The sequence below is a fragment of the Panthera pardus genome, unplaced genomic scaffold (assembly GCF_024362965.1).
Source record: "Panthera pardus isolate Hobbes unplaced genomic scaffold, ASM2436296v1 HiC_scaffold_17, whole genome shotgun sequence".
Classification (NCBI taxonomy): Eukaryota; Metazoa; Chordata; class Mammalia; order Carnivora; family Felidae; genus Panthera; species Panthera pardus.
The window spans coordinates 79,175,783-79,192,567 of NW_026526732.1; the positions used below are offsets into that span (position 1 = coordinate 79,175,783).

General features: G+C 35.1%; 1 protein-coding gene and 1 pseudogene across 2 annotated transcripts in view; one reads left to right on the forward strand and one right to left on the reverse strand.

The window, feature by feature from the left end:
* Positions 1 to 16,785, reverse strand: part of BCKDHB (branched chain keto acid dehydrogenase E1 subunit beta) — a 202,982-nt gene that overhangs the window by 59,919 nt on the left and 126,278 nt on the right. For both annotated transcript variants that reach the window (XM_019442718.2, XM_019442719.2), the window contains exon 9: positions 3,968 to 4,054. In XM_019442718.2, coding sequence (XP_019298263.1) covers positions 3,968 to 4,054 — 87 coding nt within the window. The remainder of the gene's footprint in view (positions 1 to 3,967; positions 4,055 to 16,785) is intronic.
* Positions 14,682 to 15,061, forward strand: LOC109263333 (60S ribosomal protein L35a-like; annotated as a pseudogene).

The window sequence follows — 16,785 nt, forward strand, 5'->3', positions numbered from 1 at the left end:
TGAGGTCAATGAACCACCTAAACTGTTGTCTTTGTGCTTTTCTACAAATCAGGGTGCACAATGGAACGCATACCTCCCTAAAAGTAGCACATCTCCAAGTTTCAGTATGTGTCAAATGAAAGAAGGAAAAAGTTCCTTCACCCCCAAAGTGAGAACAGATGGGAATGTAAAATTAGATGGGAAGAGACAGGGAAGCTTTGGATGATGGACCAAGAAATCTTCCCCAGCGGGGAAGCCAAATACACCAGACCTCAGTTTGTTCTGCCTCTTAGTTAACATCCAAATTAAATCCAATAGGAATGCAAAGCAGTTCTTAGATTCGATGCATTGGTTTTGATTTCCGTAAGCATTCATATAAATTTCACGAAGAAGCTATTGACAAACATGTTCTAAAAATGTTATGTTTAGTCACTTCTGTGAGTTTAACATTACTTCATACTAAGGCTGTTAACAATGAATACTTTTTTAATAAAATAAAATTTTCTTTATGAAAAAGAGGCAACAGGCACGAACATACTTAAGATGTGGACAATGAATTCCTTGTATGATGGAAGAGCATCTGCCGTAAATTGAAAAGTTATGTAAATAAAGTATGAATACATTTCATATTCATTCTTTTCATATTTTATCTGTAGAACAACAAAAAACCCTTAATAGTAATGCCAGCAATATACTACTTCCTATACCTAGCAGAAAAAAATGTTCTGTTGATATTCAATTTTATATAGTATGATCTAATTTTTCTATCTAAAAATACCGACCATACACTTAAAAGAATATTCTAAAGTGCTGTATTGCCTTCAATATTTTTTATTTTTAATATGGGTAATAATTCAAAATGTAAGGGAAACAAAATGGTGCTCTCAGATTTGAACATATTTAAAAACAGTAGTTTTATTGTTAATCCTCATTCTCTGAAAATACTATAATATTAAGAGCAATTTTGTATAAGATTAACCATGACCTTTTGAAGTACCGGAGATCTTCCACAAACTAGTGCTTGTGGAGCAGATGTGTGTGTGTGTGTGTGTGTGTGTGTGTGTGCTCACTTTTACATAAAATTTACATTCGTTGATAAAACAATCAGAATAACTCAGTATTTTAATCAATAGTGCTCAAAATTTATAGATCATTCTCATCCATAGTTTCAGACTTGTTTTCCAAGACAACAATGAAAAGTTCTCTGTGTACCTTTTCCCTGCTGTCCCAGAAAATTGGCTTTCAATATCTTAACCCTGCTTTGTCTTTTTTTTAACCTTACATTGTAGTTTATACGACAAAAAGAAATATGGAAACATGAATCATTCCAAGTGGTGAAAGTAAGTGCATGTCACACTTAAGTAATTTCAGTTTAAATCATCCAAGGCCCTGGTAACAGGATGTAGGTTTCACTTGTAACAGGGAACGAGGCCTCCCATAAAAAAAGATGCTCAATATAGTACACTGCATTTAGCTGCATATGTGCGTGAAACAATTACGAAAAAGTAGATTTTATCATTCAGACATGCAAATTATATGCAAATTATATGCAAATCTTATTACCAACAACAACAAAACCTCTCAAGGTGTCTTTATTCCCCCTCTCTTATCAGTACATAAAAGCCACAATCGGCAAACATTTGGGGACATTATGTTGATATATTTTATTAAAATTCATTTTTCATACTTTCCATTTGTGCAAATAAAATGTGAATAAGCAAAAACACCTGTATTTTCAAATTCATCCTCATACTACTAAATCTAAATACTAATTCCCCAAAACATCAAATGCAGACCCCTCTACATCATTGCCTTAATTCATTTTGTGGTTGGTTGGTTGAATGATTTTAACATGGAAAACAGAACATTTTATAATAAATTTAAAACTTCTATCTTCCTCCTGGGATTCGGGGAAACCTTGAATAAACAGTGCATATGCACACACTCAACATTTGCTCCAGACTCCTGTCCTAGCTCCAGATCTTCCACTCTCTTTTTAAACTGGGTAAGTGAAATGCACTCTGGATGACAAACACGAGTGTGTAAAAGGGATAGGGTCAGATGAGGCCATGATTTCTCAGACTGTAGACTGCAGACACCTATGGGCATATTCTTGGGAGTCTGAGAGGGTTACAAGGTGTCTTGTTTTGTTGTCTTCATGTTATGATACAAATATAATTATATTTTGGATAATCTCATTCACAACTTTTACCACCAATTATTATCAAGTAATTTCAGGATCTGGTCTTAACACAGCGGTTATGATCTTGTTCGTGTTAGCTTTTTGCAATGACTTTGTTTAACTCATGATACGATGGTCCTCAAACTGAAATTCACAAATGTATTCTTGAGACCTGACATTTTTCTGGGAACACAAGTCCACACGTTATTCAAGACCGACAGACACTAAATTAGGTGATCTTTCTAATTCCTTTCCAGTCTGAAAAATATGTTACACTTACTGCAGCTTACTAATAATTTATGGAGATCAAGCTTAAGCACACTTAGAGAAAGTGAACTTCACAAGAGATAATGTCTAATTCTGCGTTGTACTTGTTTTCTTTTTATATTTAAAAATGAAATTTTTGAGATAACACTATGGAATTCAGTGAGCAAAATGAATAATGCTATTAGATCAAGATTCTATTAGCAAGTCACAAGCATTTCAAATGATTTAGTGGACTACATATTGACTAGGAGTCAGAAAATTCCAGTTTCTTTTTCCAGTTTTGCCTCTGACTTGAAATAGCATATTGGTTTTAGGGTGATTTGTTCTTGCACCCCCATTTTTTTACAAAGTTAGTACATTATGTTAATGAATAAAATGTACAATACCAGGCACTCATGTTATATAATGATAAGCAACAGTATGCCTCAAATTTTAATTTATATAATAAATAAAAAAACAAATCTGCAAACTCAAATATTTGCTTTTCTTAATTCCGTTAGTGACAATATATAACATATAAAAATAGCAGTATAATTTTTTACTATAAATTATAGATTATGTCAATCTAGTTTTATAAACATTTGTTTAAATTTGCTTCATTTAATTTCAAAGTGCTTACAATGTCATCAATTTGCACTTAAAAATAATTTATTGGTAGAAATCATTGTTTACTGGTTAAAAGCTTAACCTATAACAACTTATCATTATTCATATATCATAACTTTATATCAAAATTTTAAACCACATACACTTAAAGGAACTCTCAACTTACATGTATCTTAACAACAGAATCATCTGAACACCAGTAAAGAGAAGTAAAATGTTTGCAAACTGTAAAGATATTCTGAATTTAAAAAGCATATACTTTATATTTAAAATCGTTATTCAATTTTTAATTTAAAAAACTCGGAAAAATGAAACTTATTTAAATCATCTTAATTTCCTATCTGTGAGATAAATGCAAACAAATATTTTAAAGAAAACTCCTCCATAAAGCAGTATATGGGAAAATTTGCTGCAGTTTAACTGAGTTTTTTTTAAAAAAGAAGGCTTTAAACCATTTCTAAAGCGTGGCTAATAGCATAACATAATATTATTATTAATTAAACTAATTAAATTAATTATTGATTTTTGAAATTATTTATTGAATTTATATTATTACCTTTTGACAGATTCATCTTTTTTAAGGTGAATGCTGTGAAAATCAACATATTGCATAAAAAGCTTAAGTTTTATCAAAAGAGAAATACCACATTCATTTAAAAGTTTTCATTTCCTGTTATCCTAGCAGACAGAACTTACATTTGTTTTGTAAACTCACTTCAAACTTTCTTCTTCCTATAAAAATTTCAGTTTTTATTACTTCAAGATTTCTTTTCCAGAAGATGTAATTAGACCACTAACTAACTAAAGGACAGTGGAGTCAAATGGAAAACATGCATTTCCAAAAAGTGCATGTATCGTGATAAGTAACTTTTTCTTGGAATTGGCAAGTACCATCGCACGAATGTTAAAATCAGTGCCAAGAAGTGACTCTACCTGAACCGTAGAGCTGATCTCCGATGCAAAGCCGCCTGTCAAGGGAGCCTCGTGACTGATTAGCAGTCGCCCTGTTTTGATCACAGACTGGAAAAGAAAGGGGGAATCTGATGTTGAAGAGAATACATGTTTTCAAGCATACGATGGCAGTTTTGATTAAGGAATAAAAACAACTGATTTCAGTCCAATAAATAATTTAAAATTAATAATACAATTTTATGCCAAGGAAGTTAAAACTCTCTCACACTGGACAGTCATTTGGTACTTGCATTGTTACAAAATTTTTCAATATAGTTTCTAATCCTACTACCAAAGAAAAATGAGATTTGTAATCTTGTCATCAAAAATGCATTCCATTATAAAATACTTTTGTGTTACAAACATAATTACTGTATTTCACACTGTCATCTCAAAATCATTTTTTCTTCATATTGCTTTAGGAATCAAAGTGATTTTTTTTGGTTCATTTTGGGGTGTATTTGCAATATAAATAAATAGCCTTTGAAAATATTATTTTGTGGAAAAGGAAAACACAAAAATAGCATATAAAAGCTGCACTGCAGGAAAAACTCAAGCTCCTAGATATTTAAGGAAACTGAGCAGGAAGAAATCCCTGCAGAAGTAAAAGCGTTATAACCATTTCTGTCCCTGTGCATTAAAACCTGGTTAACGACCACAACTCTATTTTAACATAGGAAATGTCACAAACAATAAAGATATATTCTCAATACCGGCTCACTGTGGTTGTTCACACAGCATGATATACTCTGTACAATAATAAATCAAAAAGAATAGCTATGATATCATAGCAGGATGCCAGCTGTGTTGGAAGGTAAAAAATATTAAAATCAACAGCAAGTTACTGCTTAAAATACGTTGAATAATTACATGTTACCAAAGGGGTAATTTTCCTCTACACGTCTAATAATTTGATAACAACTTTCTTAAATTCTACATTAATATTTTGCGAATATGAAATAAGATCTTCCAAGCAAAAATATGTACATAAGCTAAAAGATTTCCTTCATTCTAAGCAATTAGAGTTTAAAATCTTAAAAGTATGCAACCATTTCAGTCAGCAGATGTTAAACCCTAAGATATGGCCAATAGCCATGATAAAAATAAGTTATTGTATATACTGAGTAAATAGTGACTTAAGAACATAAAATTTTATGGACACCTTAATGAATACCATCCCCACCCCCAGTGAAATGCTAACCTTGGGATACTGCTACTTGGATTTTATGACCGTGATTAATTATGCCATTTACAAAAGTCACAAATTTCAACGCACCTGGTTAGGAATATACAAAGACAAAAACAGTCCACGATCATGAAAAAACAAATGTGTTCTCAAAGCAATGCTGATCTACCAATGAGAAGAAACAGATTTGACAATTAAACCTTTCTTATTGCTCTGAAACTCAGAAATCTGCCAATGCCTAAGTGTCCAGAGATGACCTCGTTAAAATCCATCCCAGCTAGAGGATGCATCTCAAATCTCCAGGAGGTAGAAATGAGACACTTCTATAAAAATGCTACTGTTACCTTAGACCTCCACACAACAGATTTGGTGTTTTTTATTTGAGCTAAGTCCCATGCAAGATCAAATGACAGCCTTCAGAATGATCCCTGGAGGCTGATAACCAACCAGGGCAGACAGCCTGGCTTCCTAAATCCTGCAGAATGTAGTGGGAAACTAAGCACAGATGTAGCCAGAACAAAAATCTCCAAGTCCAGAGACCATCTGAGTGTCCTTCAGCAGGAGAAAGTCTAGATAAACCAAGCTATAGCAATACAGTTGGGTATTATACAGTCATGAAAAAGACTGAGGACATGGAAAGAGGCCTATGGTAAATTAATTGGTAAAATCAGCAAACTGCAGAGCAATATAACTTCATTTTTACAAAAGACAAAAAAACAAATAAAAAAACCCAATTACCACAGCAGTGGGACACCAATAAAACTAGCTGTATGTACTGAGTCAACTTGTGTAAACAGTCTGGAGGGATTTATTCCGAACTACCAAAACTTGTTCCTCCTAAAGAGTGACAGTGAAGGAATTGTTGGGAAAAGGCTTTTGTATTTCACTTTATGTAAAAAGTATTTTTATATTATTGAAAGTATTCTCAATAAGTCATAAATAAAGGTAAAGCCCTTGAATTAATGGTGAAGGCAACAAGTACTTGCTATGTTGTAGTCATAATCTCCTCAAAAAACGTTAACAATGTGTTTTGGGGTTTTTTTAATGGCATTTTGGAGTAGCTTCACATACAAGGAAACCCTAAGGTCCCAAACTCCAGCAGCAAACAGGCACACTAAAAACACAGGGATTCAGCCTTCCCTTGTCAGTCTCTGTGTGATATGCTCCATGTCAGGATTATATCCAGCTCACCTCCTGACCCTCAAACTGTTGGATCCTAGACAGCACGGTAAATCAGCTATTAGTATAGGAGGAAACAGAATTCTTCAGCACCTCCATATGTGTGTTATGTACATGCATGTTCTTAGATCAGGAGTTATGCTGACAGTTACAGAAGAAATTCTAGAAATTTCTAAAACACCAAGAGCTAAAGGGTAGACACAACAAAAAGTAATAACACTGTGAGTTTATGGAAATTATTATGGTATAAAAACCAGAGGGAGACAGTGTGGCAAGAAGAAAAGAGACAGAAATAATGGTAATCATAAACAACTGGTTGTCCTGCAAGTTGCTATGTGCTAGGCTGTGAGCTGACCATTTTAGATTGATTACTTAATTTAATTTGGAAAGCACCTAAGTTTCATTTTTGCTTCCTAAAGTCAACTCTGACATCTGAAAAGTATTAAAATGTGTAAAATAAAATTACATCAAAATTCTGAAAATTGCCAAAATTTAGAAGTCACATTGATATTGTCAAAGTCTTATCATCAAAGAATTAGCATATATTATTAAAGATTAGTCTATAAATGCATTTCAATAATTTTGTAAGATATAAATAAATTCAACTTGGTATGTTCTTTTTTATCATTTGCAGTTTTAATTTACTAGAATTTATGATGATTGGTTTTTTTCTATACTTTTGGAAATTATTAACACTTTGCTAATACTCTGATGAGATCATTACAAATCTAGAAAATTGGACAGTGTTACGCTATTCTTTGTGATTCAATTAGATATTCTGATTAAATTGCATGTTTTTTGTCAACTTTAACAGGCACTTAATTTTCATACATTTAAGCACAATGGTACACAACTGCCAAGTCATACTGCTAGCCAAATTTAGTATTTTGATATATTTAGTAAACACCAATATGGTGCCTTTCAACAGGGACAGCTGTTAACCTTTTTAAAATAACCATAAATATAAATAGTAATAATACTTTAAAATTCATTTTCTTTAGAAGAAATGTTTAAAGTTTCAAGTTTTCTTCTGAGATAAACCTATTTCACCACTTGAAAAAAATTTAAAGGAGTTTAAACAACTTTTCAATATGAAAAGCTAAACCTATCAGAGCCAGGAAAGATCACGTAAGGCTGGATTTTCCAGTATCTGCTTCTTCAACTTTCTGCCACTAAGACCTGCTCCAGGATTCTGGCCTCAGGCAGATGGAGCACCAGTGAGTTAGAGGCAACAAATGGCACCAGGGAAAGCTAAGCCAATTAAAGACCAGGGCTGTGAATAACTGTTCTCTGTATCCCCTACCTCTCAACAAAAGGGCTTTGTTCCCTATGGCTCCAGAAGATTTGTCAAGAAAACTTTAAAAGCAATTCTGAAAGGCTAGGAGGAGTAAAATAGCCTGTGGCTGCTAAGTCCGTTAGTACTGGTTGGCCCTGGATTTCTCTCATGGAGTCTCACTTTCTCACTATTTCAGTTAGCCATCCTCTCCCCCAGGGCACCAGCGGCAGCCTATCATAAGAGGAGTTATCAGAATTTCAATACCGAACACTCAGCAAGGTTGCCTACAGCAGACAGATCAAGACACCTCTGTTCTGATGGAACCCTGGCGATGCCTTGTTCCTGGTCTGACTGTTCCATGATGTGTTCCTGTAGTACTTCTTCTACCCAGACGTCATTACAAATGGCTATCACTTCAAGTTCTCTATGCAGGATACCTAGTACGATGCTCAGAATATGGCAGATGCTCCAGAAAAGTTAATTAGATAAAAACCTATTATAAAATAATTTCATTATATTAAGTATGTCCTCCTGTGATTTACTGAAGCTATTGCTTTCTTAGCTAGCTCCATTTTTAAGATAGGCAAAAGTATACTTCAGCACATCCCACAATTTAACTATGAAATAGTAGACTCCAAACTGAGGATATTTTAATGTAGAAATGACAATAAGATATCTGTGGTAATAGCAGGATTGCTAAGTTATACTCTGTTAAAATGACTGCACAGATTTTGGCTGCCCAAACATTGGACATATGTTTTAGTGAATGTAGCCTTTAAAGATTTTAACACAATCCAACCAGGAAAACTGTTAAGCTGTCATTCCAGGAGAAAATGATACAGACAAGCGAAGCATTAAGCTTGCATACGCCTGAATGTGTAACACTGATATTCAAAAAGCAAAATATATAAAATATATATATATTTCTTTCTCAAACTCCATAGCAAGACTTTCTCCTACAGAGCATTTCAACCCACCCAACACAAAGTTCAGTAGCCTATTCTGACTGCTCATAAGATAAATTAAGAAAGTAATACTTTGGGTAGGTAATTTACAGCCCTTTTATACATTGTTTTTATCTGAGTATAAAGCTAATGAAAAGCAAAAGAAACACCATAGCAGGGCCCTTACCATTTCCTTTTGAAATCAAATGTTTATAAATACATATAAGCAGAAGTAATAGTAAAATCACACACCTGTGTTTCATTAATCAAGAATGTATTCATCAGTATTTAAATAATCCAGAATCATTAAGAACATGATTTAAATTAGCTTCAAATATCATTGCGAATGAATTTTTTTTAATGTTTTCTTGTTTAGTAGCCAAATGCATTTGAAATGTTAGCCAGAAAAAAACCACAATTAATCACAGGCTAGCAAATGTGTAATATGCCCAATAACAATTATTAATCTGCATGATCTTCATGCGCAGACCATGTACTGATATTCCACTGGAGAAATACCAATGCTGAAAGAGAAAGAACAGTCATGAACTCCAGAGAAAGTCCGGAAAAGTCCATTTTGGCAAGGATATTAGTGGTGGGGTTACAAATATTTTGCTATTGTAGGAAAGTGGAGTAAATGGAGAAAAACTAAATCCTCGGGGCTTTATCACCCATGTGGAAAAAAGTAGGTAAGGGAGCAAGCAGAGCACAGAGAACTGAGTAAAATCAACAGGAAAAGAATGAACAAATACTACTAACAAAGGCATGAAATGTCTGGGAAAATTACAGACATCTTCACTGGTTCATTCTTGTCTGAATTATTTGTACAATCAGAGCTCAAATATTGAAGAGTCAAGGACAAACTACTCTTGCAAAAATTAAAAGTGGACATCTTTCAGGAGTAATTTCAAACCATGTCAGATAAACATGTTTCTACCAGTCAACCTTACCTTTCTGGCTTGTTTCCTTAGAGTCCCTCTAGGCTTAGGTCACGTAAGACCATTCACTACTCTGTGAATCTGACCCATACTTTCCCACCTCTGACTTCCTTCCCCATATTGGCAGGCATTCTATCCCTCCCTCAAGACCCATCTCACACAATACCTCCTCGTTGGTCCCCTTTTTCATATTATATTATATACATTCTAGCGACCATTTCCTAACAGAATTTGAAGTAGCTGACAATGCAAGGATATTCTATGAAATATAAAACTGGGGTACAAGGGCAAGGGTCAAGTACTAGGGTCAAGGCAACACTCATTGCTATCTCTCTCTTAGGAATACTAGTAATTTACCCTGTGTACATCTGTCATATTAGCCCTTCCAACCACACTCAAAATCACAAATTTGAAGGCAGAAACTGCTTATGTCTATTGCAGAACATACCATATGACAAATATGCATTAAATTGAGAAAATTATGCTCATGTTATTATTTGGAGACAAACGTATATATTATTAAAACAAACAGCTTGAAAACATACTTAAGCATCTTTTTATTTCTTTTTTTTTAAGGGTATTCTTTTTCTTAGAGAGGTAGGTGGGGGTATCTGTACTCTCTCTCCCAGAAGACTCTAACTCATTCAAAAGCACAAAATTCAGAAGGTATCATGTATTATGTACCTAACTACAATACCTAATGTGTGGTTGTGGATGAGGACTCAAGAAATGTTTTAAGGTTCACTTAAAAAAAAGGAAGAAGCATACAAACACAGTGATTTAAATGAATCATTAAACATCCAATACTCTGATGCCCTTAAGCTTTTAGGAGAGATTGCACAGAGCTATAAAATACATTAAAAAAGAAGTCCTTTTAAATGCATACTTGTAACAAAAACATGAACAGAACATTTCCTTTCCCTGGTACTGAACATAAATTTCATTTCTCTATTTATAAAAGGTCATGTCACCATGATGATAAAGGCATTAACTGGACTGGTGGACATTTATTAAATATGCAGTTAAGCCATGAGTAAATATATAAATAAATGTGTCTTAAAAGATCTTTTTTCATTTTCTCCGTTAGCTTAAGCATCATGCAAAACACAACCATCCATAAATTTCAACATGTTTTTGTGCCTAGACAATTTTTCAATGACTAAAGCAGCCACTTCTCAAGCTTTTTTACTGTGTTCATTTTATCATGGCTCTATCGTTTTTCAGCAGGATTTAGAATATTTCCATAAACTCATAACCCATCTCCCCTGCAACTCCTATGCATTTTTTTCAGGAAGAAAAGCTATAACATGTCATTTGGATATGAACATTATTGACTTCCATGTTGTACTATTTTAGAAAACTGTTAACAAGACCTAGTGCAAAGCCAAGCTGTACTTTTGGAAACACAGGGAGTTGTATCTTCTGCATCTTCTAGCCTTAGAACCATGTTGAGTTCTAGGAGACTTTTTCTTTGGAGTTTACAGCAACAGAAGCATTCAGAAATACCACAACTAAAATTCTGCTGTCAATATGATTATACTCTCATAATAAATGAAGAAGCTGGAGTACAATAGCTCCTATACACTTCTTGGCAAATCTAGAACCTGATCCAACAGTGAAGACCAATGGTGGTACCATTCCACTACATTTATTAATTCAAGTAGTTTACCTTCACTGAAGTAGTATTATTTTGTTACCATGGTAATATAGACATATTGTGTGGGAGAAGGGGTTGATAATTCACAGATGACTCATGTTTAGCATCTAGGTTATGATTATGGGCTGACTGAAATGTCCATACAGATAGTTTTGTTTGTTCCACTATTTTAATCATTCTTTTTTAAAAAAAAAAATTTAAGGTTTATTTATTTTTGAGAGACAGAGAGAGACAGAGTGTGAGTGCGGGAAGGGCAGAGAGAGAGGGAGACACAGAGTCTGAAGCAGGCTCCAGGCCCTACTCTGACCGCACAGAGCCCAATGCAGGACTCGAACCCACGAACCATGAGATCATGACCTGAGCCGAAGTCGGACGCTTAAACTGTGCCACCCAGGTGCCACCATTTTAACCATTCTGTTTAACTGCCCCCAAGTGTTTAACCATTTAACTGAACACTTCTATGGCATTTAGCACATTCATACTGCCGCACAATTATCAGCACCATCCACCTTTAGAACTTTCTCATCTTCCCCAACGGAAACTCTGTGCCCATTAAACAACAACTCCTTATTCGTCCCCTCTTCCAAACCCTGGCAACCAGCATCTACTTTCTGACTCTATAAATTTGACTGTTGTAGGAGCCTCATATAAGTGGAATCATACAATATTTGTCCTTTTGTGATTGGCTTCTTTCACTTAGCATAATGTCTCCAAGGTTCATCCATGTTGTAGCATGTGTCAGAATTTCCCCCCTTGAGGCTGAATACTATTCCATTGCATGCAGGAACCACATTTTCTATAACCATTCATCTCTCAGACATGTGAGTTACTTCCATACTTTGGCCATTGTGAAAATGCTGCTATGAACATGGGTGTAGAAATATCTATTCAAGTCACTGCCTTCACTTCTTTTAGGTATATACCCAGAAGTGGAACTGCTGATCACATGGTAATACTATGTTTAACTTTTTGAGGAATAATCATACCAGTTTCCAAGGCATTTGCACTATTTTACATTCCCACCACCAATGCATAGGGGTTCCAATTTATGTATATCCTCAAAACATTTGTCATTTTGTTGTGTGTGTGTGTGTGTGTGTGTGTGTGTGTGTGTGTGTGTGTGTGTTTATAGCAGTCATCCTAATAGGTATATGGTGGTATCTCATTGTGGTTTTCATTTCTATTTCCCTGATGATTAGTGAAGTTTCATCACTGAAAATTCTTTAATCTTTTACTTTTTTTTAAATCAGGCTGTTTGATTTTTGTTGTTGATGCACATCGGTCCCTTTGGGATCTGGAAATAAAATCTCTTCATAATATAACATCCCAAATATAAAAATATATAATCAAACTTAATTGTTCATCATGCCCTCTTTCTTGGAAAACCATGCATCTGGTTTCCTCACTATCCTCTGTTCTGAAACAGACACAAAGACATTTTTTTCCTAAGATCACTAATGCCACATAGATCCTTTCCCAGCTTGATTGTCTGAAATGGCTTTCCTCTCCCGAAAAAAACTTCAAAGGTAAATCAGCCAATTAGAATCATGAAGATAACTTACAGGTAGTAACAGCATCTGTAGTCCACTGCCCAAAAAAACAATGGGGTCTAGCTACATAATAGAGAACCTTCTGAGCTTCCTGTCTTTGTTCCCTACTCTGCCAGTAATTAGGAGATAAAACAACGCCAACTAAGAAAGTCTGGAACATTGGTACCAACCAGAAAAATCACCATCATCTTATTATGTTTCCCATTTAATTTCTCAATTAATTTTTAATGTTGTAAAAATTCCAAGGTCACTGGTTCATGTCAAAAACAATTTATTGAACTGTTCACATGTGCCAATACTAGGGAAACAAAGATGAGTTAACCCAGGTCCCAAAGGACTGTAATATGGGTTGCCACAATGTCCTAGGACAAAACATACTTAGGAAAGAAATTAAAGAATACTGGGATTAAAAATCATGCCCTATTTGTTAAAAACAAAAGTTTTTTAGAATTTTAAACTTTAACTCCTAAGATCTTTTCTAAAATAACATTGAAAAACTGCATTTTTCTCTTCTGAAAACAAACCACAATTACTAATATTCTCTCCTTTTCTATTCATAAGTCTCCACTTGGCAAATTTTTCTCAAGTGTTGACAACAAAGGGAAATACTATGTCTGGCCATCATAAGAGTTCTACAGGGTAGAAACTGATATCATCCCCTGTGCTCCCAGCATACCATGAATAATAAGAAAGTGACCCTAACCAAAACCAGCACGGTCAGCCAGTTACGTTTTACACTGCTGTTTTAAGCATGTATCAAGGGTACAATTTTCCCTGAAGCCAGCTGGTTGTCTACCAAGGTAATACTTCTCTAAGGAATGATCAAAAGTATAAACACTGCTACAATTCTGCATCACCATGGATAAATGCTTTTATTTTCTAAAACCTGGTCCAATTCTGTTGAAGTAAATGGGTTTTTAGTCCATTACAAAACAAAAATCATGTGTAGTTCATAATACATGGGCAAGGCTTAAAATCTTTTGGGTCTTTTTTATGACTCAAAAGAGTAGTATAGTAAAACTCAAAAGATATTTCAGCAAAAGTTATACATGTAGTTTTGAGTATATATTACTAAGATGGCATACAGAAAAATAAAAGTATATAGATTTCATACTTTCATTAAAACCAAGATGATGGGGAGAAGCTATTTATATGACAGGTAAAGTCAGGAAAAGAATCCATCTAGCAGGAATAGTAATATTTGTCTGCAAAACACTCATTGATTTGCTGGAGAAGGTAAAGGGCTCAGAGGTACACATATCTCAAGGTAAGAATTACAGTATCAAAATCCATTGGTAATGAAATACTAGTGAGAAGTTATATGTGGTATAATAGTTTTCCAGAAATAAAACTCAATATTGAAAAATCAACTATATCTAGATTTAAACTTTTTTTTCCCCAGGGAAAACACCCTGAAAATTTCTTTCCTTATAAACCACAAAAATATTAACAGTCCACTCTTGTTTGATGCACAGTTCTCTGTTCTGCAACATATTTATTGACAAGGACTAATAAAATAGAGTAAGATAACTGTGGCCATTATACCACAAAAAGTGAGACATATCTATTGCAGATAAATGATAAAGTCATTTTTTGAGGGGTGATCTAAGAAGATTTTGTGCTTGTTGATTTACTTTATCATAAGTTGCTCATTTTACTATATCTTTTATGAATATTATTATTATAAGAGAAGATAACATTACTAACCAATGAAATGTTCCACTACTCTAATAAATTTTAAAATATAAATTAAAAAAGAATGAAATAATACCTCATCCATTAAAAATCACAAAATAATTTAAATTTGAATTCTGGTTACAGTAAAAAAACATTGCCTAGGCAATGTAAACCAGCATAAATCTTTTGAGAAACATTTTGGGAATCTATTTATCAAAAGCTACTAATGTTTAGTCTCTTTCTGCCATCTTGGAACCCATGGAGGCCTGCTGAGAACAGGACTCCTGAAATGACAAATATGTCTGGAAGCCTGGGGTCCAAAGCCATTTTTGCTGGTGTAAGTGGGGTCTCCGGAACCAGAGGGAGCACACAGCTCTTCTTAAAATTGAAGGTGTTTATGCTCGAGATGAAACTGAATTCTATCTAGGCAAGAGATGTGCTTATGTGTACAAAGCAAAGAACAACACAGTGACTCCTGGTGGCAAACCAAATAAAACCAGAGTAATCTGGGGAAAAGTAACTCATGCTCATGGAAATAGTGGCATGATTCATGCCAAATTCCCAAGCTACCTTCCTGCTAAAGCCATTGGCCAGAGAATCCATGTGATGTTGTACCCCTCAAGGATTTAAACTAACTGAAAAGTAAATAAATAAAGGTGTAGATTTAAAAACAAACAAAAAACGCTACTAATTTTTAGACTCCTAGAATAAGCAATCTCAGTTCTGAGATTTACTCTCAGAAAAGAATCCCCAAAATATAAAATATTGGACTTCTGTTTTAAAAATAATCATGTGCAGAGGCACCTGGCTGGCTTACCCAGTTAAGCATCCAACTCTTGATTTCAGCTCAGGCCATGACCTCGTGGTTCACGAATTCAAGCCCTACATCGGGCTCTGCACTGAGTGTAGGGCTTGCTTGGGAGTCTATCTCTCCCTCCCTGTCCCTCTCTCCCACTCATGCTGTCTCTGTCTCTCAAAATAAATAAATAAACTTTTAATTAATTAATTAATTAATTTAAAAAATCATGTGCATATACTTGGTCAAAAAAAAAAATCAAAAAAAGTTTAAGAAACACTATTTTAGAAACACGGTCTCACACAAAAGACTCCAATACCATATTTGGTTCATGGGCAAACTGTTTAAAGGGCAAAGCAGAGGGGCACCTGAGTGGCTCAGGCAGTTAAGCGTCGGGCTTCAGCTCAGGTCATGATCTCGTAACACGTGGGTTCAGGCCCCATGTCAGACTCTGCTGACAGCTCAGAGCCTGGAGCCTGCTTCAGATCCTGTCTCCATCTCTCTCTGTTTCTCCCTAACTCGCTCTCTCTCTCTCTCTCTCTCTCAAAAATGAATAAACATTAAAAAAATTATTTTAATAAAAAAATTAAAGGGTAAAGCACAGGCTCTATTGCCTAAGCATCTGACTCTTGATTTTGGCTCAGGTCATGATGTAATGGTTCATGACATCACTGTTCGTGGGATTGAGCCCAGCCTGCATGGGGCTCTGTGCCGAGCCTGTTTGGGATTCTGTCTCTGTCTCTCTCTCTCTCTCTGTCCCTCCCCCTCTCTCTCTCAAAATAAATAAACATTAAAAAAAAAGGGCAAAGCACTTTAGAAATATTGCACTTAAATGCCTTCCACAGCCACCATACATTGCATAATGTCTAAGACCAATGGCTTCCATAATAATTTTGTTTCATCTGCCTAACTTCTTCAGGCCCCTGAGTTTACAGCCCCTGGTTCAGAGTGGCAGAGAAGCAGGTAGAAAAAGCTGGCAGGGCAGGAGCAGCTCTTACCTGGAAGCAGAGCTCCTATCCTGGCGTTCAGGCTGGGAGCTGCATGGCCTACCCTTTGGCCTGGAAATTCGAGAAAGGGATTCCCCCAGCAAACAAACAGGGCAGAATCAAAGTGAACCCCACACTCTGGCTATTGGCAAATGAGTGCGGACAAAATGATATCGCCCTGTTCAAAGATGAGTAAAGGAAGCAAAACAAAGAATAAACCATAGAGCCTACTAAAAAAAAAAAAAAAAAAAAAAAAATGCTGGAAAGTACCCTGTCTCTGAAAATGATCTACTCAAGAGCCAGAAGAAAGTGTTAAGCAACTATTGTGCACTGTCAAGAGAATACAAGTTCTAGTCTCTAAGAGACAGAAATAAAAATTCTAAGGATATTGTATGGTTGGTGAAGGATATAGTTGACCCTCGAAATTCTCACGTGGGAATTAAAACCACAATAATAGAACTAAAATTCACAGCAGTGACAGATCTGGGTATCTTCCCCTACTGCCCTCCACGACCCCGGCGCAGTGACCCACGTTCTGTGGACTTCAAAACTGTATGCTGCATAAATGAGAACAGATTAATTGGACCCCACACATGTGTTAAAAAATACAG